The 27,474-nt window shown below is 53.9% G+C and overlaps 1 protein-coding gene across 1 annotated transcript; it reads right to left on the reverse strand.

The window, feature by feature from the left end:
• Positions 1-2,851: 2,851 nt before the first annotated feature.
• Positions 2,852-12,524, reverse strand: TMLHE (trimethyllysine hydroxylase, epsilon; the record flags this gene model as incomplete). The annotated part of the gene is made up of 7 exons (XM_082004083.1): positions 2,852-2,983; positions 4,143-4,281; positions 5,004-5,240; positions 8,431-8,550; positions 9,672-9,951; positions 10,690-10,866; positions 12,344-12,524. The coding sequence occupies 7 exons, from the start codon at positions 12,522-12,524 to the stop codon at positions 2,852-2,854; spliced, it is 1,266 nt and encodes a 421-aa protein (XP_081860209.1).
• Positions 12,525-27,474: the final 14,950 nt, after the last annotated feature.

Consider the following 27,474-nt stretch of genomic DNA (forward strand, 5'->3'; position numbering starts at 1 on the left):
CAGTGATTTACTGGTCCTCACGTTTATTCCACCTTTGATGGCGACAGACTTATTTTCAAATTCATCATTGCTTGAAATATACATTTTGTTTTACAAATCATTTATTTGAAGACTTGATTTCTTAGTTTTGGAAAAGTGTCTTAAACACATACATTGGATCACTGGCATAGTGGGAAGGAAAAGGACACAGTTCATCATTTATTGGCTGAAAGAATTGAAAAAGCTTGATTACAAAAACTGATCCAATATCATTACAGCAAACAGAACCTGTTCCATAACACAGCACAACAAACTCCCCTACCAGACAAGCAGCAACTGCCAAGAAGTCCTGCTCCTTCAAATAAAGTTTTGATGCTCACAGTCTGCTTAGGAAGAATTTAGCCCTCTTGGGAAGTGGGGAGAGGTGAAGCACAAGATTTAAACAAAGCTCTCTCCACTTCACATTTTATTGGTGGGGTGGCTAAATTAACTTGAATACCATCCATGGGGAAATGTGCTGCTTCTACATTCACCGTGAACAATACAATGATCTTGAGGAGTGTGTTGGCTTGGAGTTGGCTCAGGAGTGGCATCTGTGGCATCTGAAGACCACAGCCCTTGGCAGCAGCGGCCGCAGTGGGAGGCAGAACTGCAGTCACCACGTTCCTTGTCAGAAAGGCACCTAATGTCACGACACTGTCATCAATACACCTTGATGTCAGTTCTCCCTTGCACTAGCCATAGTCCTGCACGCTCCAGCTCAGGGGAGCAGCAGATTTTCAGCTGATAAAGGCAGAGGAAGGTAAAGCTGATCTCATTGACTAAGGGAAGGTTTCAACATTACCCAAGTGCTTTCCTGCACATCCTGGGAGCACAGGGAGGGGAAAAAGAGCTCAGGAAACCCTTAATACCCCCACATAATTTGAAAGAGGACTCCACTGCCCCAGGGTTTCAAATACTGACCAGAGTCCTCTGTCCCCTCCTTTTTCAGCTAACACAGAGATTGTTTTTTGTCACCACCTCTTCCCCCATGCTCCAGGCCACGGCTTCACCCAGAAGCACAGGGTGAGACCAACCCCAGAGCATCTGAGCTGGGCTGCGGGAGGGACAGCGTACGTAACCGCTGCAGTTTGCTGCTTCAACACCATTAACAAAGATCTGTAAAACTTCATATCTAAGTTGTGCTGGTGTAACTGGCACCTAAGAAGAACCTATAAACAAAATGCCTGATAAAGAAAGCAACAGAATATATGCTGCAGGCTGCCCAAGGAACCCACCAGCTCAGCCTAGAAGAAAATTCAAGCTCCTGCCTGTGTCTGAGGCTGCTGTTCATAGGCCCTAGGAGACGTACCTGACAGAAGCCAGCACACTTCAAGCTTGCATTAGCTGCCACCATTGCACATGTTTCACTTCCTCACGTATGTTCAGACCAACAGCTTCCTGCCAAGCCTTCACTCAGAAACCCCTTTCAACTTGAGTTGAAGGGCTCACTGCAGGTAGGAAATACGGCGAAAGACAGCATTAGGTAGCTCAGCCCACATGAAGAGAAGCCTTCAAGAGTGTCCCTTAACACTAGGATCTATATATTCAGTATTTAGATTAAATGAGGGCAGCAAGTTTAGTACATATGCATCCATGCTACACTCATACCTGGGACACAAGAGCATCTTGCTTGCACAGGAAAGCCAGGAGCGAAAGGGACCAGCCCTGTTGCAAGGTCCAGTCAGAGGAGTGAACAAAACCCCAAAGATATGGAAAAATGAAAAATAAACAAGTCCTAGAAGCCTCTCCTGGTTCTAAAACTCCAATGTTTCTCATTATGATAGGATTTGCTTTTGTTTCTTACACTGTGGCCCGTCAATGTGCCAGACTCCAGTTTATCACCAAGAGCTGAAAGGCACCTCCGTATTCATCACCTTCTTACACAGGAGAATCTGGTGGTGGGAAAAATAAAAGGGCAGCCTCACTGAGCAGCCAGTGTAAAGATGCCCTATACACACACCCCCCTTCTGCAGAAAAGAAAGAGCAGGCACAGCAGGAAATTTGTCAGCAAATACTGTAGTTGCTGCACCTTTGCCCTTGATACAAGCACGGTGCAACAGGCATAAAGAACACAGGCATTCCTTGACTTCTAGTAACGTAAACATGAGAAATATCCCCCTCATCTAACAGTCATCTCTCTTTCCCAACATGCAGATCTTGCTACTTCCCCCTTTCTTCCACCCTAATTCTCTTCAGAAATACCCTAGCTATTCCAAGTTCTTTCCAGGCCGTCCCTTAAGCAGCACGGCTTGTATCAGTGACTGTTAGAGGGGTACGTAGTATGTTTAAGAAAGAAGTCACTGAAATATGCCAACAGACCTCAGTTTGAGTAGTGGCATTTTCATCAAATAGGGACCACAGATCTTCCTTTTCTCTAGAAGAGGTAAAGTCCAGCCTGGGGTGAGATAAGATCCCAAAAGATTTCCCTTCTGCCCTGCTAAAAAAACCTAGAACAGCCAGCTGACAAAAAGGCTGAACAACAGGGAAAATGCAAAGATTTCAAATCCTGAAGGCACTTGATTGGAGGAACGCTTCACATCAAGAGGTGCTGGGAGCACTTCCCATGGTGCGATTAACCCTCACTCAGCAGAGCTGAGACAGACCGGCTGGGTGCACAGACAGCAAGAGCTAACCGTGCTCAAAGGCAGGATACAGTCCCATAAAGCTCCCATAACCTTTGGCTTCCACCTGCTCCCTCTCCCGAGCAGGCACTGGGAGCTGCTTGGAGAGGGTGGAGGTGTCTGAGGTATGTGCAACATCTTCATCGTGGTGACACACCAGCATGGTGATCCTGGAGGTCCAACTGCCTCTCCACGGAGCGTGGGCTGGGCTAAGCCTGGAGTCCCAGTAAGCGCGCGGTGTTCAGCACATCGTCTCTCGTCAGGTAGCAGCCACAGAGCTGGCGGTAGCCTGTGAACGCTTCCCGCCCGTGCAGGACGCGCCAGTTATCTACGAACAGTGCCTGCAGGCGAAGAGAAAAGGCCGTCAGAAGAGGGCAACCACTGCAGCCGGGGCTAGGACCCTCTGACAGGACAGGTCCTGGGGCTGCAGAACCCTAGAGACTGGCAGAGCAGGTAAGGGTATGCCACTGTGGGCATGACCCTTCCTGTTCACCACTGTCAGACAGCACATGAGACTATAGCCAGACATTTCATATCATCTAGCACAGCTGTTTTACCTGAAGCCAGCAGTTCTGCTCTGCTGCTAACCACAAGTCAAAACACGACAGCTAGCAAAGCACAGAAACACATTCTGGGCTGTTTCTTTGCTTTTCTACTGGAGAGGCTGGGCAACAGTTCACCAGCAACAGAAACTGGCCACCTTCGGCCTCTACAGTGTCACTTCCCCCCAGGCCTCCTTGGGGACAGAGAGGTGTAGGGGCTCCAATATGATCATCTTCCCTGCTGGACTGTTTCGTTTTTGGGGCCCTGGACTCAGGTTGAATCTAGACCCTGTAGGAATGAAGCCCCTTCAGGTGTGCACAGCCAAAGGAAGAAGCCATGCACCGTAATACCTTCAAGTCTACAACTGTGGCTCTAGCCCTTCAAGCTCCTCTGAAGCTGGACGCAGCATTGGCCTTTCAAAGGCAGGGCAGAGCTAAGGCACCTTACTGTCGCAGAAATGGCTAAAGATAGCCTAGCTCTCCTGTGATTTGCTGGCAATGTAAGGGTTCAAATATAATCTCTGAACAAGAGTAAATTCAGCTTCCCACACCTTTATATTTCCATCAAAATAAAATTTTCTTCTGGAAGAAGAGTTAACAGTAGAGTTCAGTGTTCCCAGCCTCTGCTTCTGAGGGTCCTCATTTCAGTGACTGGAAAGATCCTCCTCCTCTCCCCCAGTCGGGACTAACTTTCTTCTGAGGCTGAGTTTGAATTAAACGTTTCTGCCTTATCTGGAAGCTCGTATTCTTTAGGACAGTAGGAACACACACAACAGATGCCAGTACTGTAATAGAGGGCACCTTAAAGCAGCTGTAAAGAGGAAAAAGCGCAGCACATGGAACTTGCCTGAAGCATTGACCTCAGTGGCAGCAAGCCTGCACACAGAAAGGAGCACCCTGCCACACTGCCTCCCTCCCTGTACCAAACACACACGAGCCTCCCAACTCCAAGCCTTACCTTGCCTGGCTTCAGTTTGACCCACAGTTCATTTTCTGGTCTCCTAAGCTCCGTGGTGAGTGTGCGGTGAGCGGCATACCAGCGATGCACAACATCATAAGGCACGGTGTTGATGACAGCACGATCATAGTTATTGTATCTAAAAGTAAAGAAGGGATAAGAGACAGCCCACGTGGCTCCACGAGCACAGCCAGGTATTTCCAAAGGGAACCTCAAGAGCCTGCAGGATTAGTCAGTATTTAAGGGAGGCTGCAGAGATGACTAGGGAGGTTATGCTGCAAGTGCAGGACTTTCAGGTGATTACACAACACTGGGAGCAAGGAGGAGTTTACTGTCAAGCGTAAAACTGTTCTTGCTGGCTTTCTTGCTGCTCTTCCATGGAAGGATGCGCTGCAGCAATGGGCAAGACTGAGGGTTGTTTGGAATGAAAGCACAAAGCAGTGCTGGACAGCCTCCTGCACTAAGGCAAGCCAGAGTTCCAGAAAGCAGCCCAAATTGCCTTTGAAAGGGGACTAGTCTGTGCTCTCCCCATTCCCTGTATGCCAAGGCTAGTTTCCAGAGGCTTTTTCAGAGAAGGGCTGAATTCTACTGCCTCTCAAATCAAGTGAGATGAGGGCATGGAGCTGAAGGGAGGAGGACAGGAATGCAAAAAACAAAGCTCAGCACTGACACTCATCTTTGTATCCGTGGTTCTGACACTTCCTCTAAAGCAGTAATGCACAGCCCAGGAAGAAATGCAGTGTGTTTCTGTGGTTTCACCCGTCCCTCAAACAGAGGTTGTTTTTTGGCTATGGAAAACCACTACCATCCACCACAATCCCCTCTCCTCCCCATAAGGAAGGGGCCTCATGTTGGTGTTACCTGATCAGATAAAGCTCGTTGTTCCAGGGGTAGACATTGAGGACTGGCCCAACTCCGATCATGTGGTTGTGACAGTCTCCTACGTTCTCAACATACTCGTGCTTCAACGGCACCTTGCTGAGCAGCTCGAATTGATCAGGGGCTTGCCGGAGAACCTGCTCTGCCGCGTAGAAACCATCCACCAGCAGCGTCCGCCCGCCCGTGCCCTCGTGCTTTAGGCAGTGAAACACCTGGATGCTGCATGGGCAAGAGAATCCACAGCACAAGATAAAAGACCATGGCTGCCTGTCCCATGGACAGAAGGCGCTCCCTGCAGACCCAGCCAGATGTGGGTGGATTCACCACCCTTCTCATTTCACTAAGACCTGCCAGGGAATGGAGACAGACCAGCAAGTAACAGCTGTACCTGCCATTTCTTCAGGCAAGTTCTCACTCATTTTGCTTTCTGAGAAGAGGGCTAACTGCCTACACTGCCTCCCAAATCAAGTGGCACGAGTCTGGGAGACTTCAAGTGGTGTAGGATCAGGCCCGTGTCACTCAAAGTCCACCCAGACAGTAGGACGTAGAGGTTCAGAAGCATAAAACTAACTTCCCTAAAACATCTCAGAACAAGAGGACAGTTGAATAAGTGTTGGTTGTACTGCTGAGGTCTCCAGGAACTACAAGGAGAGTCTAGGGTGACCCTCACTCAAAGGCACGTACACCATGGTCTCCCACAAGCAGTCAGGAGAAACCCCTCAAGGCAACACATTAAAGACCCTTTGGAAAGCCTGAAGCAGAGGAGCCCCAATGAGAAGCTTACCTACAGGGACGCCCCCTCCCTAGTGGGAAGGCATCCAGCTCAGCTTTTGTCCTTCTGTTACTTCTCTAAAGCTTCTCCTTCCCTTCATCCAAGCAAGGCAGGCACTGTGCTGTTAGGAACACATACCCAGGAGCTGCCTTGAGACACCTAGGCCTCATTTTCACAGTGTACCAACTTCACTTGTCAGAAAATTAATTGTGACATTCTGGGGAAGCCTTTATCTTCTGGTCTCCCCTCGGGGCCTCTTAACCCAGTCCCACAGCACATGATGTGGCAGGACCTCCCAGCTCCACCCTCACCAGCACCTTCTCACCTGAGCTCTACCCACCCTTATACCCACAACGGTTTCAGGATGATTTTACAAAGTCAGTCCACAAGCACTGGAGCAAAGGACACTCTGTGTCTCAAAGGCAACAACCTCCTCCTGCAGCTCAGGGCACTGAGAAAGCCTCTTCTGAAGGCAAGTTCTTTGGTACCCGACGAGTGAGATAATGTTGCAGTCCTTCCCATAGCTTGGGGAGTTTCTATCCTCTACCCTTTGCAATAGTTTAACTTGAGACTTGTCAGATGTGGTTGATTTCAGGCAAAGCAGCGAGGGAAAGCAGACAGTCAAATGAACGCATCTTTCTTGAAAAACACCTCATTTCCTTTAGAAGCAGGTCAAAGACCGTTTCAAGTGTTTTGGATGCAAGTCAGAAACAGTCTGGGAAGCAGGGATTTCTAGCAGAGATGGGGGCTCAGGAAAGCCAGAAATTCATGTTTTCCCTGTACAATTATGGTTTTGCAGAGTTGCAAGCATTAACAGTTAGCGTGACTAATTTAGCCCATGCTGTCATTGCTTGATATGCCTCATCTGGCTGCAGATGAGAATACACCTACCTGAAGGGAACCCTTCCAAGTGGCAAAAGGTAGCTATAAAAATAGCTAACAAGATCCATAGTTCTGGCACCGAGCAGTTTAATCAAAGCTCTTTTGTAGGCTGAAGTTCTGATTACTAATTACTACTTTTATTTGATTTGAGGGAAGATTTTGTGAGCTCCTAAAACAAGTCAGCCAAGCAGGTAACACTGTGCAAGGTCATGAGAGCACACGGGTTCTGCAGGCAGCTGTTCACTGAAAACAGGGAAGCCAGCTAGATCTGGCTTAAAAGTTTGTGGCAGAACCTATGCTTTATGCATATACTTCTACCTCCACAGAGCACAATAAAATCCACTTACTTTGCTCCTGACACCAAGGTTCTTCAGAACGAACGCTACCACCCAAACGCTTCCTGCCTGGTTGGGCACAGACAAGAGCGCTCAGGTTGCCGCCTGGGTAACTTCACCTTCCCTGATCCGAAGGGCTGCTCTGGAATCCACGTGCAGCCAACAGATGTCACTCCTTAGTCCTCCTCTGCTTTTACAGCTCTGCACCACAGTCCTTTCCCATTAAGATGTTTAGCAAGCTAACAGTCTCACTTGGGAAGACCTAATCCTGCCCCAGGGCAGGAGGCAAGGAGTGGATTTCTCTTTGTAGCCCTAGTTCCACAGGAGATCACAGCACCAGTTCTCCCCCAAGCTGTTTCCCAATGATTCCCCTCTTAACTGAGATGAAAGCAGACCCCCGCAAAAAAAAAAAAATCAGGCTAGAAATTAAGCCCAAGTCTCTTGCACTCTACTGTGAACCATGACCAGGGCTGCTGCCTTTCTTCCTCCAGCTGTGTATTAAACTCACAGCCCAGAGGCTGTATCAGAAAAGCAGTTTGCAAACTAGCATTTGGGAAACAATGCTGTAGCTTCAAACTGCTTTTAAAAGCATAGACAGGCATGACCGTCAAAGGGCTGGGGAAGCCCGGTTGCTGACTACCTACAGGGCTGCACCACTGCCAAAATGCAAACCCCAACCTGTTTGAACTGAAGCAGAGTGACTGCACAGAGCATGCGTGAGCAAAGCACGTACATCAGTTACCACTCACAACTCGGAAGGGCAGAGCAACAGTTACTGCAGGCTGTGCCAAGGTGAGCTGTTCTCCCTTCTTCCCTGGAGGCTACTGCTAAGAAAGCTCAGCCAGCAAAAGAGATGGTGCTGATGGGAGTGAGGGGGTCTTGCCTGACATCAGCGGGATTAAGTCAAAACAAACTTCTGCAGCAACTTCATACAACAACTGATAAGGGGCACTTGCTGCAGGAGGAGCTGAGCCTTGCCAGATGTACCCAAAAGACAAATCAAATCAACCGCTCATTTCTGTGAGGTTGAAGGCCACGTGTCACTTTGGAGACTGAGGAGGCTGATTTCAGAAAAGACTGTCAGATAAGCTTCAGGGTAGCACAGAAATGACTACAGCGCTGAGCCTTCTTCATGGCTACAAAGACTACTTGAACCGCTCGGTACTCAGCTATCTAACAGCCACGTCCCTCATGGTCTGCATTCTGCAAGACTTAGAAGTTTCAAGCATAGGAAAAAGCAATCTACAGACTACCCCACTCCACAGGGATCAGACAGGACCCAGAATGGCTGTGTGACTAGTAGAAGCACATCCCATCAGCAGCGCTGGAGACAATGAAGCCTGTGCTGCTAGAAACAGCGTCACTGTGACTCACACCTGCCTTCCGCACCGTGTGTCTGTGAGCCAGCAAAAGCACTTACCCGCAAGGCTCCTGGAAGTAGGTTGTGTCGGTGTGACGATCCAGAGCCAGCTTGGTGTAGGCGGTGTCTCCCCGGGAGAAGTCGGAGGTGAAGTACCACATTCTACCGTAAATGGTCTCCCTGCAAGAGAGGCAGGCAGTTATCACAAAGCGCTGCAGGGATCAGTGTGGTGGTAAAGCAGATCCTCTCTTGTATTTGACGTTACTCCCCTCCATCCCATGTACAGAGAAAATTAAAGCAGAACAACTTAACAAAATTCACACTGTCAAAGAGATGGCACTTCTAATGCCTTCTCTAGGTTCAATTTCTCTTTCCTCCCAAAAGACTGATGGCATTGAGTCTTGTTTTCCCTCCAGAAATACAGATCTTCTTTCCACACCAAACATTAGCTCCAGTCAAATCAAGGAAGGCACTGAGTGACATGAGGAGTTGCCAGAGCACAGCTAGCCCTGGCTTGTACCCACCACAAGGCTGCCCAATAATCCCATTTCTTGTTCTTAGGATCCCACGTTTTCACCCACCTCCCCCCTACAACACGCACGGAAGGGAACAGACAGAAGGCAAGGGCAAACAGTACTCACAGGCTACAGGGTGAGGGTACCTGGAAAAAAAGTTGGCTGGATATTCCTTGGAGCCCCTTATATTTCTATTTGGAGTGACTATTCATTAAAAGAAATTCCTCCTCTCCCAGTGGCCCAAGCCAAGTTAAACTGTTTCTGCAACTTGGATAAAACTTGAAGCTCAAACCCCAGCTTGCCATGCTGTTGGTGTGTTTTGTTTAAAACACAGAAGAAACATTTCTCATTATTTAGCGAGAGCCACAAATTGTTTTTGATCTCCCTGGCTCCCAGGGCCAGGGCTGCCCTCCTAACCTCTCAAGTCATAACAGGAAATGTCTTGCCTTACAAGGCCCAAGCCCTCCCAGACAGGCTACTTCCTTCACTCACTCCTCTGTGTACAGTCCCACTATCACAAAAGTCATCATATGCTCCCGAGGCAGCTCCATATGACTCCAGGCTCTCCGCTAAAAAGAGGTCAGATCCCCCAGTGCAATACTGCACCTCAGTTCAAGTGCACTGGCCAGGGGCTGTAGAAGACCCAGACCTTTGCAAACCAGGCCACACTGCACAATATATAGAGATAAGAGGGCAGCAGCTTTCCAAACAAAAGGAAACAGTCTACCCCACTTCATGGCTCCTCTACAAAGCCGTCAGTGGCCTTCCCAGGCCAGCCCTAGTTACCTGATTAAGCTGATCCTTTGCGCTAAGTTTTCTGTGTCCTCTTTGGTGGGAGTGACATTCTCTACAAAAGCAATCCCATATAACAAGAAGTTTTGCAGGAACTCCTTCAGCCCTTCGTCTGTCTCCAGGAAACTCTGGCAGTCGACAGATGGGACCTGGGCTTGATGGTAGATTTCTGCGTTCCAGAGAATCCGCGGGTGCATGACCTGCTGCTTCTGCCCCTCGTAGCTGTTCTTCATCAGCCACTCCAGCCCATACCGTGTCACGTGCCCATCCGGCCCTTCGGCAAGGGAGAAGGGGCACAGTCACCGCAATCACACTGAACAGCCCGAGATCATGGTTAGCGCAACCATCAGTCTGGGACAGTCCTCACCCTTTTAATTTTGTCTGGTGATGGACTCTTTGCACCCGGATACCACCCAAAATATTACCTAGCCACAAGTGCTAAAAAGCATTGTCATTGCTGCAACAACTCCAAATTCAGAACAACGTGTTTCAACTTCAGTGGTTTTGTTTTCCATTGACAGGACTCCAATGAGAAGCAAAGCACTGAAGACAAGGCCATAAATAAAGGTAAACTACAACAAAAGGAATAAAGCAGCTGGGAGAGGCTGAGGAGAAAAGACAAGAAATGTGAATTCTCATTAGGAATACCAGCTCAAATAGGACAGGGTAAAGAAAAGAAAATCAATCAATTTTTGACCCATCTGTCCACTGCTGTGTTCAAACAAACCAATAAAATACCCAAACACTGAAGATACACACATCTCTACCCAAAAAGGGCTGTGCAGGGAGGAAAAACAGACATAAGTTTAAGACTGAGGCGTGTTTACAGTAACAGAGCTGCTCAGAAGAACAGCGTTTAAAATCTGCTTACAGCTAAGTCTCTTCCCAAAACAGCTGCTGATTCAGAGATAAGGCTGCCCTCTTGCAGGAAACCTAAGGGTGGGACCCATCAACAAGGCTCCCTCTGAGCAGGGAGGTAGAACACACAGGGTACAGTCACTTGGTTACTTACACGTGAGGAAGAGCGTGGTCTCATCCACTCGGACAGCTTTTGGTTTGATTCCCAGGTCCACACTAGCCGTGTCCAAGCTGCGCTGGTTCGTCTTGGCGTTGTAGCAGGAAGCTGAGCGGCAGTGGTCCCGCAGCCAGACAAAATCGAAGCGCATCAGTGTGTTCGCATACCTGAGCTCTGCAAAGAAGGACAGGCTCAAAAGATGCATTGGTGTGAACATAAGAGAAAAACCAAAGCCAAGAACTGAACCTGAGAGCCCAAGAGTTACGTTCCCACTTACAGGGGATGCAGAGGCTGTTAAATTTAGCACCTCTTTATGTAAATTAAGCTAGCTTGTCACATGATGAAGACCAGGCAGAATATCTTCACAGAAGACCTGCTGTCAGTGATGTCGCCATGGCCTCCCTGACCAAGTCTACAAGCAACCTCATCCTGCAACAGGAAGAAGGAGCATGGCTGACAAACATGCCGGTCACATAGTCACTCATCTCTCTTCAACAAGTAGTAAATTCAGAGCTGTGCAGCAGCTGCTGTACATAACAATGTCCCCCGTCCACAAGGCTGGAGACCCCAGCACAGGTATACAGGTAAGAGTCAACCAAATAATCACACCAACATCCAAATGGTGCACATTACAGACAACATCAAGGCCTTGATGCAAAGCTTTGATATCCGTTTAGCATTACAATAAAGCCTCTCCTCCTTGTTCCATCCTGGGACAGCTTAGGAATACTCAGAGCCCTTCGGAAGGGGGCCAGAGTCAGTAGAGGCAATGGGAGAGCCCTTCCTGCCCTAGTCCTGCTCAGCTTTGAAATCCAGGTATCCCAGGTCACTTTGCAGTGGGAAAGCAGCATCATCCTTTCTTGGGGCCACTGTGCTGGATAAAGCACTGTGCAATTCCCCTTGCTTACAAGTGACTTGGAATACCCACATCTAACTAGCCTCGGTAGACATCACCCAGGCAGACAGACCCTGGACCAAACCAAACAGGCCATGGGGAAACTTGTGCCTTGGTTACCAAGTCACCTCCAAAAACAAAAGGACAAAAATCAGCATTAGACAGCATTTATAACTGGCTTGCTGCCTTACTTCACATTAAGACACACTCTCCTTGCTTTTTCTTTAAGCAGCCTCACAGTGAGGTATGATTTGCATCAAAAAGGCTTTTATGCCCCCTTCCTCCTGCTGCTCATACCATCCATCCAGCCAGGCTGCTTGCAAACCAGCTCCAACAACTGCGTTTCACGCCTCAGCGTTTAAGGAAAACCTGCACAAGTAGGGGCAAGAGAGCAGGGCCCACACTAAACCAGCCATGCTGCTTGGAAGTGAGAACCCCGAGCATTACACAGAAAACAAGTGACTGACAGGGCAAGGCTCAGGCACAGTTATTGCTCAGGAATCCCTTGATTTCATTTCTGATCTAGCATTGCCTCATTTATTGTAAAAGATAAACTTACTGCCAGCAGACAAACCTGCTCCGTCCTGCCTTTGGGAATTCCCAAAGGGAACATGAAAGACTTCAGTGTGCATTCCTCTAACACAGGCCATTGCAGAAGAAAAAAAAAAGTAACTCCCAGGGAACAAGGTCAGGAAAATCTTACTCCTCTCCCCAAACAGAGTCAAAAGCAGGTGTACATGCACCCAGCACACCTACCTAGATGGTCACCGTGTAACTGCCAGGCACACTTGAGGGACTCAGGGGCCGTGTGATGCCAGCGAGCTGCAGCAGCGAGGATGGTCCTTCTGTCATGGGGCAGCCACAGCGAGTGACATCTAGTACTTCCACTCAGCCGGCACGGCACCTTGAACAGACACGCCAGCCTCCTGCACCACATCCTGAGCTGGCAGGAGAGAGAGACAGAGGGGGAAGAACAAGGTGACTGAGCTGTGCTACCGCATCGCATGTCGGTCTTGGATCTCTGTGCTCTTACGCCAGGCACGGTAAGCACTTCTGGGAAAGCTGGCATCGTCCTGCACAATCTACAGGCCACTGACAGAAGAGGTAAGTGAGAACTAGTCCATTGAGGAGTAAGAAAAGAAGCAGGCATGATGACTGGCAGCCTGGGCAGAGGAACAAGTCACTTACCTTCCAGGCACCATTCGGACATGAAAAATAACAAAACACAGAGTTTAGAGTCTTGTATTAAATACCTTCACTGCCAAGCCCAGGTACCAGTGTCACTTTTGCATTCTCCCAGTGACCACGCAATCAGGCACGCTGCCAAGCTTCTTCCAGTGCCTACAATCCATGCTTATCATTAACAACACACAGACTACGCAGCAATCGCCACGGAATTGGGTGCTTTACCCTTGTTTAAACCAGCTGCAGTAGATACTTTTGCAGACATCACCAACACCCTGGAATAAAACCATGAAGTTGCAAGCGAAAACTGGCTGCCCTCAAAAACTGCATGCAATGGAAGCAACAGGGAGTTAACCGTTAAGGGCTCAACGAATTTTTTAAACAAGCAAGCTAATCCAATCTGCACACATCAGCTGGAAACAGAAGGAGACACATGGGTGTCTTGCTTGTTTTGTGCATAAAGCACATCAGAAAACAGTTCTGAGAAGAAACAGATGAGATCCTAGGATTTATCAGGCCAAGCAATTCTGGAAGGGAGAGCTGCGAGATGAATGCTCTTGTGCAAAATAGAGGCAAAACCTCATCCGCTGCAGGTCTTGTCCCCTCTCCAGCCTTCCCAGTTTGAATTCACCATTCACAGGGATCAGGGAAGTAGAGAAAAATGACCTTGGTTAGAGGAGCAACAACTAGAGGAATCCAGTTAAAGAGGTCAGTTCTAGAAGAGTATGCAAAACAATAAGGAGGAAGAAAAAAACTCTCTGTTTCCTCTGAAGGACACAGCTGGCATGGAAGAGAAACCAACCATGGTTAATCTTGGCTAGAGGTTAGAAGGGGATTTCTGAGAGGGAGATTTGTAACAACTCTTCAATACAAAGAGCAAGGGCAACAACCTTACAAGTTTGAAGATATGAAGGCTATGGTCTAAATGCCCCATCATGTTTATTAAGTTCTGGAGGTCAGGTCTAAACCCAGCAGGATTCTAACAGCACTTTGGTCTGAAGCACATAGAAATGCAGTATCACTAGGTAAGACGCAGATTCAGAAAGCATTTCTTACCCTCAACTTCTGATATTCCTTCATTTTCTTATCTGAAAAGTACAGGCACTAGTGCTTTGGCTGTCCAACCTGCTTCTCCACAGGCAACTCAGTGCAGAGATCCCAAAAGTTGGTAATAACACTAAAATCAACAGGGGTGCCCTATTGCCAGACAACAACTTGCTAAGTAGGAAAAAAAAAAAAATACAGACAGCTCTAGGAAAAAAAGGAAACTTTTTTATAACGAGAACATGGTTTGAGATTCAAAGACACACTTCTCGGCCATCGAGTTTTGCAAGGTTCTTGGCCACAGCCTGCATACAAGTCACTGACAGCTTTAGCACTGCAGAGAGATTTCATCTCAGAAGTTCCCAATTTCTGCAGTTGCTAAAATGCAATACTCGCTCCTCAGCAGGCTGCTTAAATAAATTATTTAACTTCCTGAATCAAGCATGACAACTCACAAAGCTTAAGACTATTCTTTGAGAAAGACACACAAGGACGGAAGACTGTCCAGTTTGACTTTTGGATATCAACGATATGCACTAACCCAACAGAGGCGGGGGGGGAAAAGAAGCCAGCTTGTTTGCACACGCCTGGTATCTCCTCACACAGGACCCAAAACTGAGAGGAAAAGCTCATCTACAAATCCATTTAGAAAGTGGCCTCTGCCTGCGGCAGCTCCAGCCGTAGTTATCTTTTCTGCACACGTTCCTTTTATCTTCTCCTCTTCCAATATCAAAACTTACCAGGGAATAAACACAGGTAATGTGACACAGATATTTAATCTAATCAATGAGACCTCTTGCTTCTCTGCTGTTCTTGCTGGAAGCAGACACCACAAGCAGCTCACAGAGAAGCCTTAAATTAAATAAATTAAATCTTTCCAAGAGATACTAAAACTAAGAGGAGTTGAAAACAAAACAATCTGTATGATTAGAGAGGATTTACATTCTGCCTCTGTGTTTAATCAGAGCTAAAAGCTCTCTCCTGGCTGGAATTAGTTAAGTGAACAGCTAACTCTTTTCCCAGTCCTCCTGTTTACCTCACCTTTATGCTTCTCATCTTTACGTTGTCCAGACCACATGCAGCTGGGCAGCAGCTGAGGGAGTTCAAGACAAAATTTCCCTTGAAATTCAAAAGCAAGGGCAGAAGGAAGACGACATTAAACTACCCCACACATAAATGCGAACAGACTTTGAGAAGGGAGAGATGTTCATTACCAAGTCTGCCCTTCTGCAGAAGCGAGACAAAATCTGGTGCAGACACTCTGTGTGAGTATCTTCTGTGTGGCTCATCCTATCCAAGAGTCCACCACGTGGTGGATGAAGAACAGGAACGCGCACAGAACCCACGCTAGAAATGACAGGGTGAATGGGAGGAAGAGCTATGGGTCCTGGAGGAAAAGGCAGAAAACTCAAGTATATTGTGATTTGAGGAATTACCTCAAGTCTCTTGAGAGAAAAGGAGAAGAGACGTGTTGTGAAAGGAGGAGGAAGGAAGAGTGGGCCTCATGAGGGGTTTGTCTGTCCAGGAGACTTCCCGCCTGGCCCTTCAGCAGTCTGGCTCACTGCTGACACAAGAAGCATCTGAAGTAACCAATACTGTTTTTTAAGCTCTTTGCTAAAAAGCCACAATTCCCATTTTGAACAAAGAAAAACACTGAGCTGGCAAAATTAGTAACCAAATAGTTTCAGCAATGAAAACATATATGGAAAGAGAACCCACACAGATCTGTGGTCTTTAGCCAGCTTTTAGCCAAAATCTTCCAAGAACACAGTGACATCGGCCTGCTGGATTTAGGGAAGCCACTCCGGTGCACTAACTGGTGGTGCTGCCAACAGATCTCTTTCATCACTCTGTGACAGCACATCCAGCCTGCTTTTCAAGCTCATTTGGCACCTGAAAAAAATTATCTGTTTTTTATTACGCATTTCCAAACATTCACTTGCGTACACTTACACATCCTTTTTCATTGCTAGAAGCACCTGGCTGAAGTCACAGTTTCTGATCCGTAAGAAACAGAAAAATTTCAGGAGCACAACAAGCCTTACACTTCAAAAAAGAGAGAGAACGAGAAAACAAATTGTTTTCTTGCAAAAAGGCAGCCTGAGAAACACTCTACAAGTCTCAGGCCACGCATCCTGCTTGGCCTCCTGGCTCACACATGGCTCATTTAAACTAATGTTTCTATCCACTTTGGAAGATGTACCCAAACACCACACAGTGCCATCACTTGAGCAAAGGGAACACGGATAAAAAGAGGAATGCTGCAAAGGCTGAAACAGAGCTGCTGCCTTGAGAGGGCTGTACCGGACCCAGATGAGCCAAATGCACTAACCCAGGTGACAGACCCAGGCGGCAGGCCGAGTCCCCTGGGACAGCAGACGTGTGACTGCCTGCAGAGTTAAAGGTTTAACAGCCCGAGCTGACCTAGCTTACCTATTAATTACAAAAGAAACAAAAGGCCGATTGGCTGTCCCCTGCTGAGAAAGGCTCCTGCCCCCCTGCGGACTGCTCTGCTGCAGCAGACCAACTATATTAGATCTCAGCTGTCAGGAATCAGACTCCCTTTCCAGCCCTTCCCAGCAAGGGACTTCAATTAAATTAAGGAGCTAATAAAGACATCCCAGACACTGCCAGCTTCACAGCTACTTCATTTTCCTAGAAGTAAAGGTAATTATCTGCTCATCCCCCATTTAACACCAACCACTCGACTCCAGATCCCCTTCCCATAACCTTATTGCAGTCTCTTGTTTGCAGTTTCTTCATCGATCTATCTCAAGCAAAGCCTTTTCAGCCTGCACAGCTTAACAGCAACAAGCTCCAGTTATTTTTTTTTTTCCAGCAAAGCAGCCAGCCCTCGTGGTATATCCCCCACAGCGATACTTATTGCAGTAAACTCCATTATTAAATCATTTCATTCACCCGCTCTGGGTCCTGCCCTGGCAGAGGGGGGCCAGGCAGCTCTTCCAGACAGGGAGGGGTTGCCTTTTATCAAGGAAGGAGAGAAAATAGCTCTGCCCACAAGCTGCCCTTGGCTGCAAGCTTTCATTCACAGACCAACAGGATCTGACATCTCAATCCCCGTCTGAACTCCGGGTCAGCTACTGTTACCTGGGATCGGGTTGAGGTGGGGGAAAAGATGGAGCGAGGCTTCAGCCAGGCTCGGGGCGTCGAACCAGTTCCAAAGGGTGTCTCTTAGCTGCTGGTCACGGCTCTTCCCTGCTTCCTCCTCCTAGGCCCTGCACCCACCAGGCCAAACACGGGGCTGGAAAGCTTTTACACATTTACTGCTGCCTGAGGAACCGAAGGCTTTTAAACCAGGGTCTCGCTGACCTTTTACAAACAAAATTTAAAAAAAAAAGAAAAAGAAAAAGCCACGTTACAAACTGTATTTGGAGCTCCCGGGTCCCTCAGCAGAGGCGGCCCAAATGCAGCCCCCGCGCCGCCAGCTCCCTCCCCGGAGGGCTCCGGGAAGGGAGGCCGAGACCCGGTGAGCGCCAGGCCCGACCCCAGCAGCCAGCCCCGGTACTACAGCCGGGCGCTCCAACCGCCCCGGGGAGCTGGGACCCCCCGACCCACCTCGCAGCTCTCCTGGAGCTCGGAACCGCCCCAGCTCAGCTCCGGGCTCCTCCTGCGTGTCTTTACCGGGCCGCCAAGCCCGCGGGAGCGGCGGCGGGGCCGGGGCCGCCTCAAGCGGCGCCGCGGGCCGCCCCGGGGCGGGGCCGAACCACAGAGCGTGGGCGGCCTCGGCTAGAGCGCCGCCCGCCATAGAGCGCGACCAGCGGAGTAGAGCGCCCGCGCCCATAGAGACGATATGGGATGAAAAGCGCATGGGGCGGCACGGGCCAGGCCAGCACCGCGCCCTGCGGGAAAGCGGCAAAGCACAGCGCACACCGGGCAGCAACGGCCAACACTACAGAACGCAGCCCCGGCAGCTATAAAGAGCTGGGAGGCCGTCGTATAGAGCGCCGCACACACCATAGAGACGTGGGGGGGGGATAGAGCGCCGCACGAACCATCGCGCACTGGGTGTCCTAAGAGCGTAAAGACGGCGGGGGCGGCGAAGAGCCTTTGCGCATAGAGACTGTCTCTAGAGAGACGCCCGCCATACAGCAGGCGGGGGGCGCGAAGAGGCGCTTTACTTTAACCGTAGAGCGCCCTGGGGGGAGACCATAGAGAGGCACACGCAGCGTAGAACGTCAAGGGGGAGGGGGGCGGTGGTGGGCGTGAGGTGGCGACGCATGCGCACTGCGCAGCGGGGGGGGAGGGGGGCCGGCGGGGCCGTCCGCCATGTTGTAGGTGGTGGCAGGGCCGAGACCGGCGCTGGGACTGGGGTGGGGGGTAGACACGACCTTTTGGGGTGTAAAATGTTGATTTTTCATCTAGAGGCACAGGAACACCGGCTGGCCTGTGGAGGAGGCGCGGAGCCGGGCGGCGGAGCCAGGCAGGCAGCGGGTCCGCCCGCTGGAGGGCCGCCTCGTCCCGGCGGTGGCGGCTGCCGCCTCTCCCGGCCCTTTCGCCCTCCCGCCGCCTCGCCAGGGGCGTGTTCCCAGCCCTGAAGGTGCCCTGGGGCTTCTCCCTGGGGCTGGTCCCCCTGCCCTGAGCGGGGGGGACACGCCGGGGGGTTCCCTGGGGCAGCAGCTCTGGTCCCAGGTGTTTTTCTGGAGCACGAAGCATCTTCAGGGCAGGACGGCGGTACTGAGCTGCCCTGCCTTTGGGCAGGGAGCCGGAGGGAGCACGCAGGTGGCACTGGAGATGCGGGGCTGGCAGTGTGGGGTGGGGCTACATGACACATGGTGGCACTGGAGCTCTGGCGTTCGGTTACGTGTGGATGGCTTTAACCCATCAGCCGTGTGCTTAAATTTTAAATAAACTTTAAATAAAAGGTGTGATGTTTCTGTAGAGGAGTGGATAGCCACCCCCCTGCACCTCCGCGCGTCCCATCAGCCATTGTCCCTGCGAAGCACCGAGTGTATTTCCCCAGTGCAATATCTGTGCTCTGCCATAACTTCCACACCCGGTTTTCCAAAATTCAGGCTTTTTTGAGTCTTGCTGGGAGTTTCCCTGCTATCATGCTCCGGGGCGTGCTGGTCTGGCAAGAGGCAGACCAGCCGCTTGCTGTGATGGCCCTCGCAGCGAGGGGATGTGGTGGGGTGTCACTGCAGCTTTCTGCTTTCCGAGAGTGTTTTTCAGGAGAGGGGTGGGGGCGGCGCCTGGAACAGGCAGAGGAGCTGGCGGGGATCTGCTGCTTCCCAAAAACTCGGTGCAGCTCTCGGGGGAGATAAACAAGTTAGTCACTCGGTGAGCTCACGGCAGAGGCATCTCGGCCTCCATGAGAATTTGTCGCGGGCCTTTGCTGGGGTGCGAGCGTGCCTCGGTGCCGACTCCCCTGAGGTGGCTGCCGGCTATGGCTGGCCCCACGCTCCTCACGCTTGGGCAGTCAGCGCCCATCGCCTGTCTCTTGGTCCTTCTCCCACGCACTGTGGTCCTGGCAAGAAGCCCCGTCCCCTCTCCCACCGTGCCCTGGCACTTGCGGCACCTCTGGAGCAGCCCCTGAGCCGAGCAGGGACTCGCCCGGGTGCCTGCGGGATCCAGGCAAATATGAATAAACAGTGAATCAGCTGAAGGGCTGCTACCGGGGGCCCGGGGGAGACTGGGAGGCTCTGGGGAGGGAGGATCCCCCTCCCATGGTGGTTCCGCTGGCCGCGTTCAGGACAGCAGCGGCATCAGGACGTCTCATCGTTTGTGGCTCGCGGGGCCGTTTCTCCGACGAGCCAGCCTTCGGGGTGTGGAGCGTGCTCTCCGGAGCTCGCCGGGGTTCACCGGTCCCTCTTGTGCCCCGCAGAGCCGAGCCTGTGCTGCTGGCACGTACCCGCCGGGTCTCGTGGGGCAGGCGGTGCCGCGGCCCCGGCCCCCCTCGGAGGTGCGCTGGCTGGCGGCCGGCTCCCCCGGCTGCCCGGCGCTTCAGACACGCACCTGCCTCTTGGCCCCGGCGCGCAGGATCTCGCGTGCTGGGAAAGCAAGCGCTGGGAGCTTCCTGGGGGTTTCCCCGGGAGAGTTGGGACCTGGGAATTTTCTGCCTCCTTCCTCCAGCAGTGGCTCTCACTCGCGTGCTGGTCCCGGGGTCACAAATGGTTTTAAAAAAAGCAACAGCCCACACAATGCTCTTCCCTTCTCTAACGGGTGCTAGTGACAAGGTACCGCATCCGGCCCGGAGGAGACAGAATTAGCCCTCTGCCTGGGAAAGGCCCTGCCAGTCCCTGCCGGCAGCTCCAGCGCCGCGGGGCGCTGAGGTCAGCGGCGCATCGCCACGCGTGGAGGAAAGTGACTCCGCATCCTACAGATGCATCCTCCGTAGGGCTCGCTCGTTCCCCTCTGAGGGGTCGTGCAAGAAACCAGTCCCTCTTCCCTGCTTGCGGGATTTCTTGGAGGTTGCGTTGCCGGTGCTGACGTCAGGCGGCGCTTTCTGTGACGTGCGGGGCGCACGCGGGTTTCTCTCTACACGTGGCTTCTGCGCTGGCAAAAATTGGGGCTGTTTCCACAGGTCCAGACAGGGAATTCACGTTTTACAGGAAACGCGGCAGTTTCCCTAAGAGCAGCAAGAACAAAGGGTGGCCGAGCAGATGGGGGATATTCCTGGAAACTGTAGGACAAAATGGTAGGACAAAAATTCTGAAAAATGTCAATGCGGGTGTAGGAACCGTTTCATTTTGATGCACATCCAGCCCAACCTGAATGTCACCGTCCAGCCCAACTCAACCCAATATAACCCGAACAGCACAACTCAGTACAACCCAACCTGAATGATGCAGCCCAGCCCACCCCAGCCCAACATGAATGACACAGCATAACACTGCCCGACGTGAATGACACAACCCTGCCCGACGTGAATGACCCGACCCAACCTCACCTTAATGACATGACCCAACACAACCCGACGTGAATGATGCCACCCAGCCCAACTCAACACAGCCCAACCAAACCCATCATGGATGACACAGCACACCAAGATCGGGGGAGAATCCAAAGGACCTTTTAGAAAGGTCAAGGAAAGGAGTGTCCATGGACTGGTGCTCCAGTTGCTGGCTGGTCCTAACCTACCCCTGCTGCAAGGCTGTTGTAATGAAACAGAAAGAGCAAAACAACCTCTACACACCTCTAAATAGGCTATGAACTGGGGAAATGTGGCTTTGTGTTAGGGACCTGAGAGTCCAGGGGGATTTTCTGGTGTGTAATATAAGGGGTTGAGCCTCTCTGCTCCTCTGAACTCTCTCCTGCTGGGTCCCTCTGGGCGCAGCGGTGGGCTGCCCACGGGGCTGCTGGTGGTATCGCTGGCTTCGCTGCTCGGGCGTTACTTCTCCCTGAGGCCAAGCTCCCACTCCCAAGCATGCATCATGTCCCCATGGAAACACAAATGCTTATTTATTTGACTTGTTTCAGGATTTTTTTTTTTAAATTTAATTTAATTCCCCCCCCCCTCTTTTTTTTTTTTTTTGGTTATTCGAAGGAAGGAAGGAAGCCCAAACTCGGATGTTTGTTTGTTCTGTCCTGGCCGATGTTCCCTTGGTCGCGCTCCAGTGGCCGATAAACTGGCAGGGAACCGGAGCGTGGAGCGCGGCAGAGCCTGGGAAAGGCCGGGACCCCGCTTCCCCCAGCCTTACGTCACGGTTTCTCTCCGACCAGCTTGTCCTGGGGGCCGCGTGCTGCCAGCTGCCTTCGTTCCCTCCACTCCCCCTCGGACGGGCAGCGCCGGCCAGCCAGCGCCTTCGTCACCAGCTGATGGGACCCTTCTCGGTGGGACGTCTGCAGGGAGAACATCTCCTTGCAATCCAGGTTCCCTCCATCCTGCCCCGGTGTCATCTTCTGAGCCCCTGACCCACCGTGCTCTTCTCACAGGCCTTCACCCTCTGCGTCCAGGCAGGTCCCACTCAACCGTGGGCATCCAGTGGTGCCCGAGGCCGTTACAGACCCCAGACAGAGGAGGAGGAGGGGTGCCCGCGTGTCTGAGCAGTCAGTCGGGAGCTCATCCCGCGGCTCCTGATGCCAGCCATTAGGTTGGAAAGTCTCCCCTTCCTCCGAGCTGGAATATGTGATCAACGTGGCCCGTAAGAGGCAAATATTTATGGGGTATTGAATATGTGCCACAGGTGAGCGATGGTGGGGGGAGCTGGAGGCTTTGCGGTCCTCTCGCTCCCTGCTCCCTGTCGAGGGCAGGGATGCAGTTCAAGGGAAAGGGGAACGTGCAACGGGGGCTTGATCAGCTCAGGAAACTTCTGAAGCTCTCCTGGGAAGAGCATCTTCCCAGGGATGTTGGGGTGGCTCTGGGGGAGGTGAGACCCTGCCTTGTCCTCCAGGATCCCTGGGGTCAGAGACACGTTTGGGTGGGCTCAGGAGATGGGTCCCTGGGATCCTTGCAGGGTAGATGAAGATGCTGGAGGTACTGAAGGGAGAGGGTGGTGGAAAATGCTGGAGCAAGAAGACAACGGGGTTGTCTCTCTCTTAGAAATGGAACGTTTGCTCCCAGTGGCCCTGAAGACACCCTTTGGGTGCTTTGGGTGTCCTCTCCTTAGGGGAAGGCAGTAGGAAATATGAGTGTGTCGTTCCCCCCACCCCCCCCCCCAGCTCCTGCTGATGTCCTCACGCAGGAGACTTGAACTTCTCCCAGCCAAGGCAACGCAGGCGCCTCCCAAACCTCCTGCCTTGGGCCCCCCATCCCAGCTGCTCTCCTGCCTCTTGCTCATCTGCCGCGGAGCAGTTGCTCCCAGGGCTCCCAGTGTATTTCCTCATCTGTTCCAGCATCTCAGCGCCTTGGGAAAGAGGCATGGCATCGCTCAAACGCCGCAGAGCACCGCTGTGCGCATCCGCGTCCCGTGAGGAGAGCGCGAGGGGCTGAGGAGGAAGGTCTCACTCTGCCCATCCTTCGGCACAATGTCCCCTGCCCCGTCCACGGTCCCAGCCGGCACTCGGCAGGCTTCCTCGCTCCGGCTCCCTTCTCCTGACCCCGCGCCTTTGGCAAAGCTTCCGCCCCAAGCCGTGCAGCCTCTTGCTGCGGAGGAGCGCGTTGGGCATGGGGGTCATTCCCGGGGAGCGAGTGGGGATGCGCCGGGGGGTCCCCGGGCTCTGCGCGAGGCCAGGTCACCCCCAGGACCATGCGGCACAGCAGCCGCCGCGCTGGCTCGCTGCCTGCTGGCCCGGGCACTCGTTCCAGGGGATAATATATAGCTTTGATGCTGCTAATTGGAGCTCTTTCCTTACACTTCCTCCTTTCAATCTTCCTCCGCCCTGGGCTCTGCAGGGTCAATAAGTGATTCGCATTAAAGCAGAGTCTCTCTCGGTTCCCGTGTGTCTACGGCAGCCGGGTCTCTGCCCGGGGGGCCGGGAGGAGGGGGCTGCAGCAGCAGGGTGAGTCCTCCGGACCCTCCAGGGATGGGAGACAAATCCTCGCGGGTCTCCTCCATCCAAACCTTCTGTTGCCACGTGGCTCCGCTGCCTTTCCCTGAGCCCCTGGGGTCCCCCTGCTCCTTCTCTGTCTCCCCCCGTTGCCTCAGCCCCTCTCCTCCGTCTGATCCCCCCGCCCCGCTCTGGCCATCAGCAGACAGCCGCGATCGATTCTCCTGGTTCAGCAAAACCCAGCCGTGAGGGGAGCGCGAGCCGGGGCTGGGCCGCGCTGACACGTGCGACGGCAGCGCCGTCGTGTCCGGGAGCCGGGCGCGAGGGCAAGGGGGGAGCCGTCTGGGGGGAGCTGTCATGGTCCCCCAGGTCCCCACCAGCGCTGCACTTGGTTCTCTGGGCGACTTGGGTGACTCTTCCTCCCCTGTGCCCTGAGCAGCCCTGGTTCCCCGTGGAGACGGAGCCTGTTAAATCCAGCAGCTTAGAGGCTCCGTGTGCCCGAGCTGAGGGTCGTAGCCCCACTAGGAGCCCTGTCCCCAGCTCTGCCCCACAGCTCCTGCGCAGGCTGCCCAGCATCACGCCGGTGCCTGGCCCCTTGTGCCGGGGGCTCAGGCCACGGGTCCTCTCCCGCCCCGCGGGGACCCGGCGGCAGCACGGCCGTCGGGAGGGGACGCAGCCCTGTAGCGGGGCTCCCCACCTCAAAACTGCCCAACAAAATGCCCTGGCCTCTCCTTGAACGGTGGCCAGCTCTGCTGGACGTGGTCCGAGGGACATGCCGATGCCACTCACCTCCGAGGCAGGGGACAAGAGGGGTGGTGCGTGCAGGTCCCCCTTTTTGCCAGTCGCCGTGTTTTGGAGCAAGGGCAGCTCTGCCTGCATTGAAGGCAGCATGACCACAGGGCTGCCTGCTAACTCCCCCCACCCCACACCATCCCCCTTGGGGCATCCCTGGGCTCGCCCCCTCTGCCCCCCCACCCCAGGGATACCCTTCACCCCGGGGTCACCGCTTTGGCTGCTGCACCCACCCGCCCCAACTATCCCACTGCCTGCAGCCGAGCCTTGCCCTGCCCCAGCCTTTCCACGGCCCCTCGGGACCAGCGCGGAGTGGAGGAATGCGGCTCTCCAGCCCGGGGTCTCTTTGTCCTAATACGTGTCCCTGGGGGGGTCTTGGGTGTCAAGGATGCTTGGCACAAAGGCAAACGGTGGGGTTGTCCCCATCCAGGCAAGCCCCTGTGCTCAGCCCACCCTGGTAGGGCAGCAGGGGCCAGCAGCATCCCTGGGGAGCATCCCTGAGGAGCATCCCTGGGGAGCATCTCTGGACTGCAGGATGTACGTGGCCACTCCGGGAAGCCCTGGAAGTAGCTGGCGGGAGAGCCCAGCCCCATCTAGGGAGCTTCAACCTCCTCCTCACCTTTCCCGGCCCATTAAGGGGCTTTAAGCACCTCTGCTGCTCTCTGTCACCAGCTCTGCGGGTGTCCAGGAGGGGGGCATGGGGCTGGAGTTCACCCTGTGTTGGTGCCGGGGTGCGAGAAGACCCCTCATTGTGTGCTTAGCCTCCCATCCCTCCTGCTTGTGCGTCCCACCACACCAGGTGCCAGTGGCCAGGATCTGCAGCCGGACAAGCTCCAGCCACTGCTGAAAGGTGGTTTTTGGGGGGGTGTGGGCAGCTGGGGGACACCGGCGTCACCCCTCTCCTCTCCAGTGGAGCCCTGAAGCCTGTCTTGGAAGATGCTTTTCCTGGGAACTGCAGCGAGGGGTGGATGAGCTGGGTTTGTGAGACCCTGAGCAGAGCCCCAGCTCATCACAGGTCTGGCCACCACCCTCCCGCTTCGCTGGCTCCAGCCGGGCTCACGGGCTTCGGGCATCTCCTGCTGTGCCATGTGCAATCAGTGGTCAGGAGTTCTGGGGCTCACGCCAGAGCAGGTGCCCATGGGGAGGTGGGAGACGGGCTGTGTTGGGGGGCAGTGAGGGCTGGGGTCTCAGGGGGTGATGGCTGTGGGGCAGAGCCTCTCTGTCTCAGCAGAGGAAGGCGAGGAGGTGAGAGAAGGTCAGAAATGTTTCTGCCTGGCCCAAAAGCGCTTAGGCAGGAGGGTCCGAGCCTCCAGATAACCACTGTTATTTAATTTATTTTTTCTAAATAAAAAAAAGGAAGGAAGTTAATAAATAATGTAAACTGGAGAATGCATTAATGAAAGAGAGAGCGAGGGAGAGAGAGGGAAAGAGAGGAAGGGACAGGGCAGAGTGAGAGCGCAGGGGGGAGAGAGATATTCCTGCCGGTATCGATTGGATATGATTACATTAGACCTATCAAATATTCATACTACATTCCACAAGAGGTCATTGTGTGTGTTTTTCCAATTTAGCTCTGCCTTGGTGCAGGGAGCAGGCTCCGAGTGGGAAAAGGGCTGCGCAAACGGCTCCAGCGCCGCGGCCCCGGGGCTGCCGGCTCCCCATCCCCGCAGGGGTGTCACCCCCCGGATGCCCTGGAGCGGTGACACGGTCCGGCTGGGGTGGTGGGGAGGGGGGACGCAGAAGGGGGTGCGGAGGGGATGCCGAGCTGGCTGCTGGCCCTGCGCATCCTTTGCAAAGCCCTCCGGGGCTGCGGATCATGTGCGGACACAGCAACCGCTGCCGAAATCGAGCCGCGAGGACACGCGTGTCCCAGCTGAGGCACCTCGCTCCTCCCTAGCGAGCATCTCTGCTCCTTCCCCGGGCAAACTCGGCGGCCGGTGGTCGCTATTTACTGCCTGCTGTAGGCTGTTCCTTACCCGGGAACGCCTCCATGGGGGATTTTAACTGGGACGTCCCTTCGCCAGCGGGGACGGGGTCAGCCCGGGCCACGAGGACAGGCGGGAGGCGGATGAGATGCCGTACGGAGGGCCGGCAGGAACGCGGGGCAGGTCTCCCACCGCGCTGCCCATCTGCCGGGGCACGCCGGCTCCTCCCGCCCTTCCTCCGTCCCCTCCGCGCTGCCTTTCCCGGCCAGGGTCCTCGCGGAGGCGGCTGCCCCTGGGAGGGGACCGCGAGGGAGAAGGACCCGCAGCAGCAGTGGTCCTGTCTCCGGTGGCCTTCCAGGACACCGCTCGCCCGTGGCTGCAGAGGGCAATCGGGCGGGCTGAGCCCACCTTGCCAAACCCACCCGCGGCGGGCCTTTGCCCGGGGGAGGCAGCTGGGGGACGGCTGCCCCGTTTTACTCCTACGCGAGGCACTTCCCTTGCCCGTGCCTCAGTTTCCCCGTACGGCGATGCCTCCGGCGGGGGACGCGGCCCCGTACCTCCGCCTTCCTGCAGCATCACCCGGCTGCTCTGCCGAGGCCCCCGCTGCCCTCCGCCCCGCCGCGGCCCCGGGCGGCGCGAGCCAGGGCCGTGTTCTCTCCTTACATTAATAAAAATTTTACAGCACGGTGGCAGGAAATGCATTTTCAGTTCATCTGCTGCAGCTATTAGATTACCAGGAAATGGCTGGCTGGCCGGCGGCCAGGGCCGCCGAAGGGCCGGCGCGCACCCGGCGCGGGGCGGAGGGAGAAGGCGAGCGGAGCCCATCGCGCTGGTGGGCACCGGGCTGAGCCGACGAGATGGGTCCCGGTCATCCGGGGTGTCCCCGCCGTGTGCCGGGCTGTCCCCCACCGGCTCTGCCCGTGCGCCGCGGGCGCCGGGCGCGAGGCCGCGCGGGGCGCTCCGAGCCGGCAGGGACGGGTCCGTTCCCCGCTGGTTTGGGCAGCTGGGCTGAGCCGAGAAGGCGTCTATTGATCAAGCTCTGCTCCGTCCTCCGGGCGGCAGAGCCCAGAGCGGCTGCAGCCGCTGCTGAGGCTCGGCTGCGCTGGGACGGGGGAGAGGTGGGGAGATGTGGGGCTGGGACAGGGCGAGCGCATGCACCGAGCGGGGACGATCTCTGCAGAGGTTGATTTTTCCAAGTCATGGGATTTCGGGCTGCCAGGCTGGGCTGGAGTCAGGAGTAGCACGGGAAGGAGTTAAACCTGTATTGTCTTTAAAAAAGCCGGGAGGAGGGGGTAGGTGCGCTGGCTATAAATACCTCCGAGGTGGCAGAGCTAATGAAGGGAGGGAATTGCGAACAGCCCCTCGGAAGGGAGGGAGAGAAGGGCCAGCAGCAGCGGCGGCCCAGGGGAGGGAGGCAGTTTTTAGGCTAGGCGGTGTTTTTAGGGGAGCCCTCTCAGAGGAGACTGCTGCGGCCGAGCGCCGCGGCCGGGCCGTGCGGGCGCGGCGGCCCCTCGTCCCCGGGTTCCCTGCGCCCGGGCATCGGGCACCGAAGAG

The sequence above is a fragment of the Phaethon aethereus genome (genome assembly GCF_964289735.1).
Source record: "Phaethon aethereus genome assembly, chromosome: 10".
In the NCBI taxonomy this organism is placed as follows: Eukaryota; Metazoa; Chordata; class Aves; order Phaethontiformes; family Phaethontidae; genus Phaethon; species Phaethon aethereus.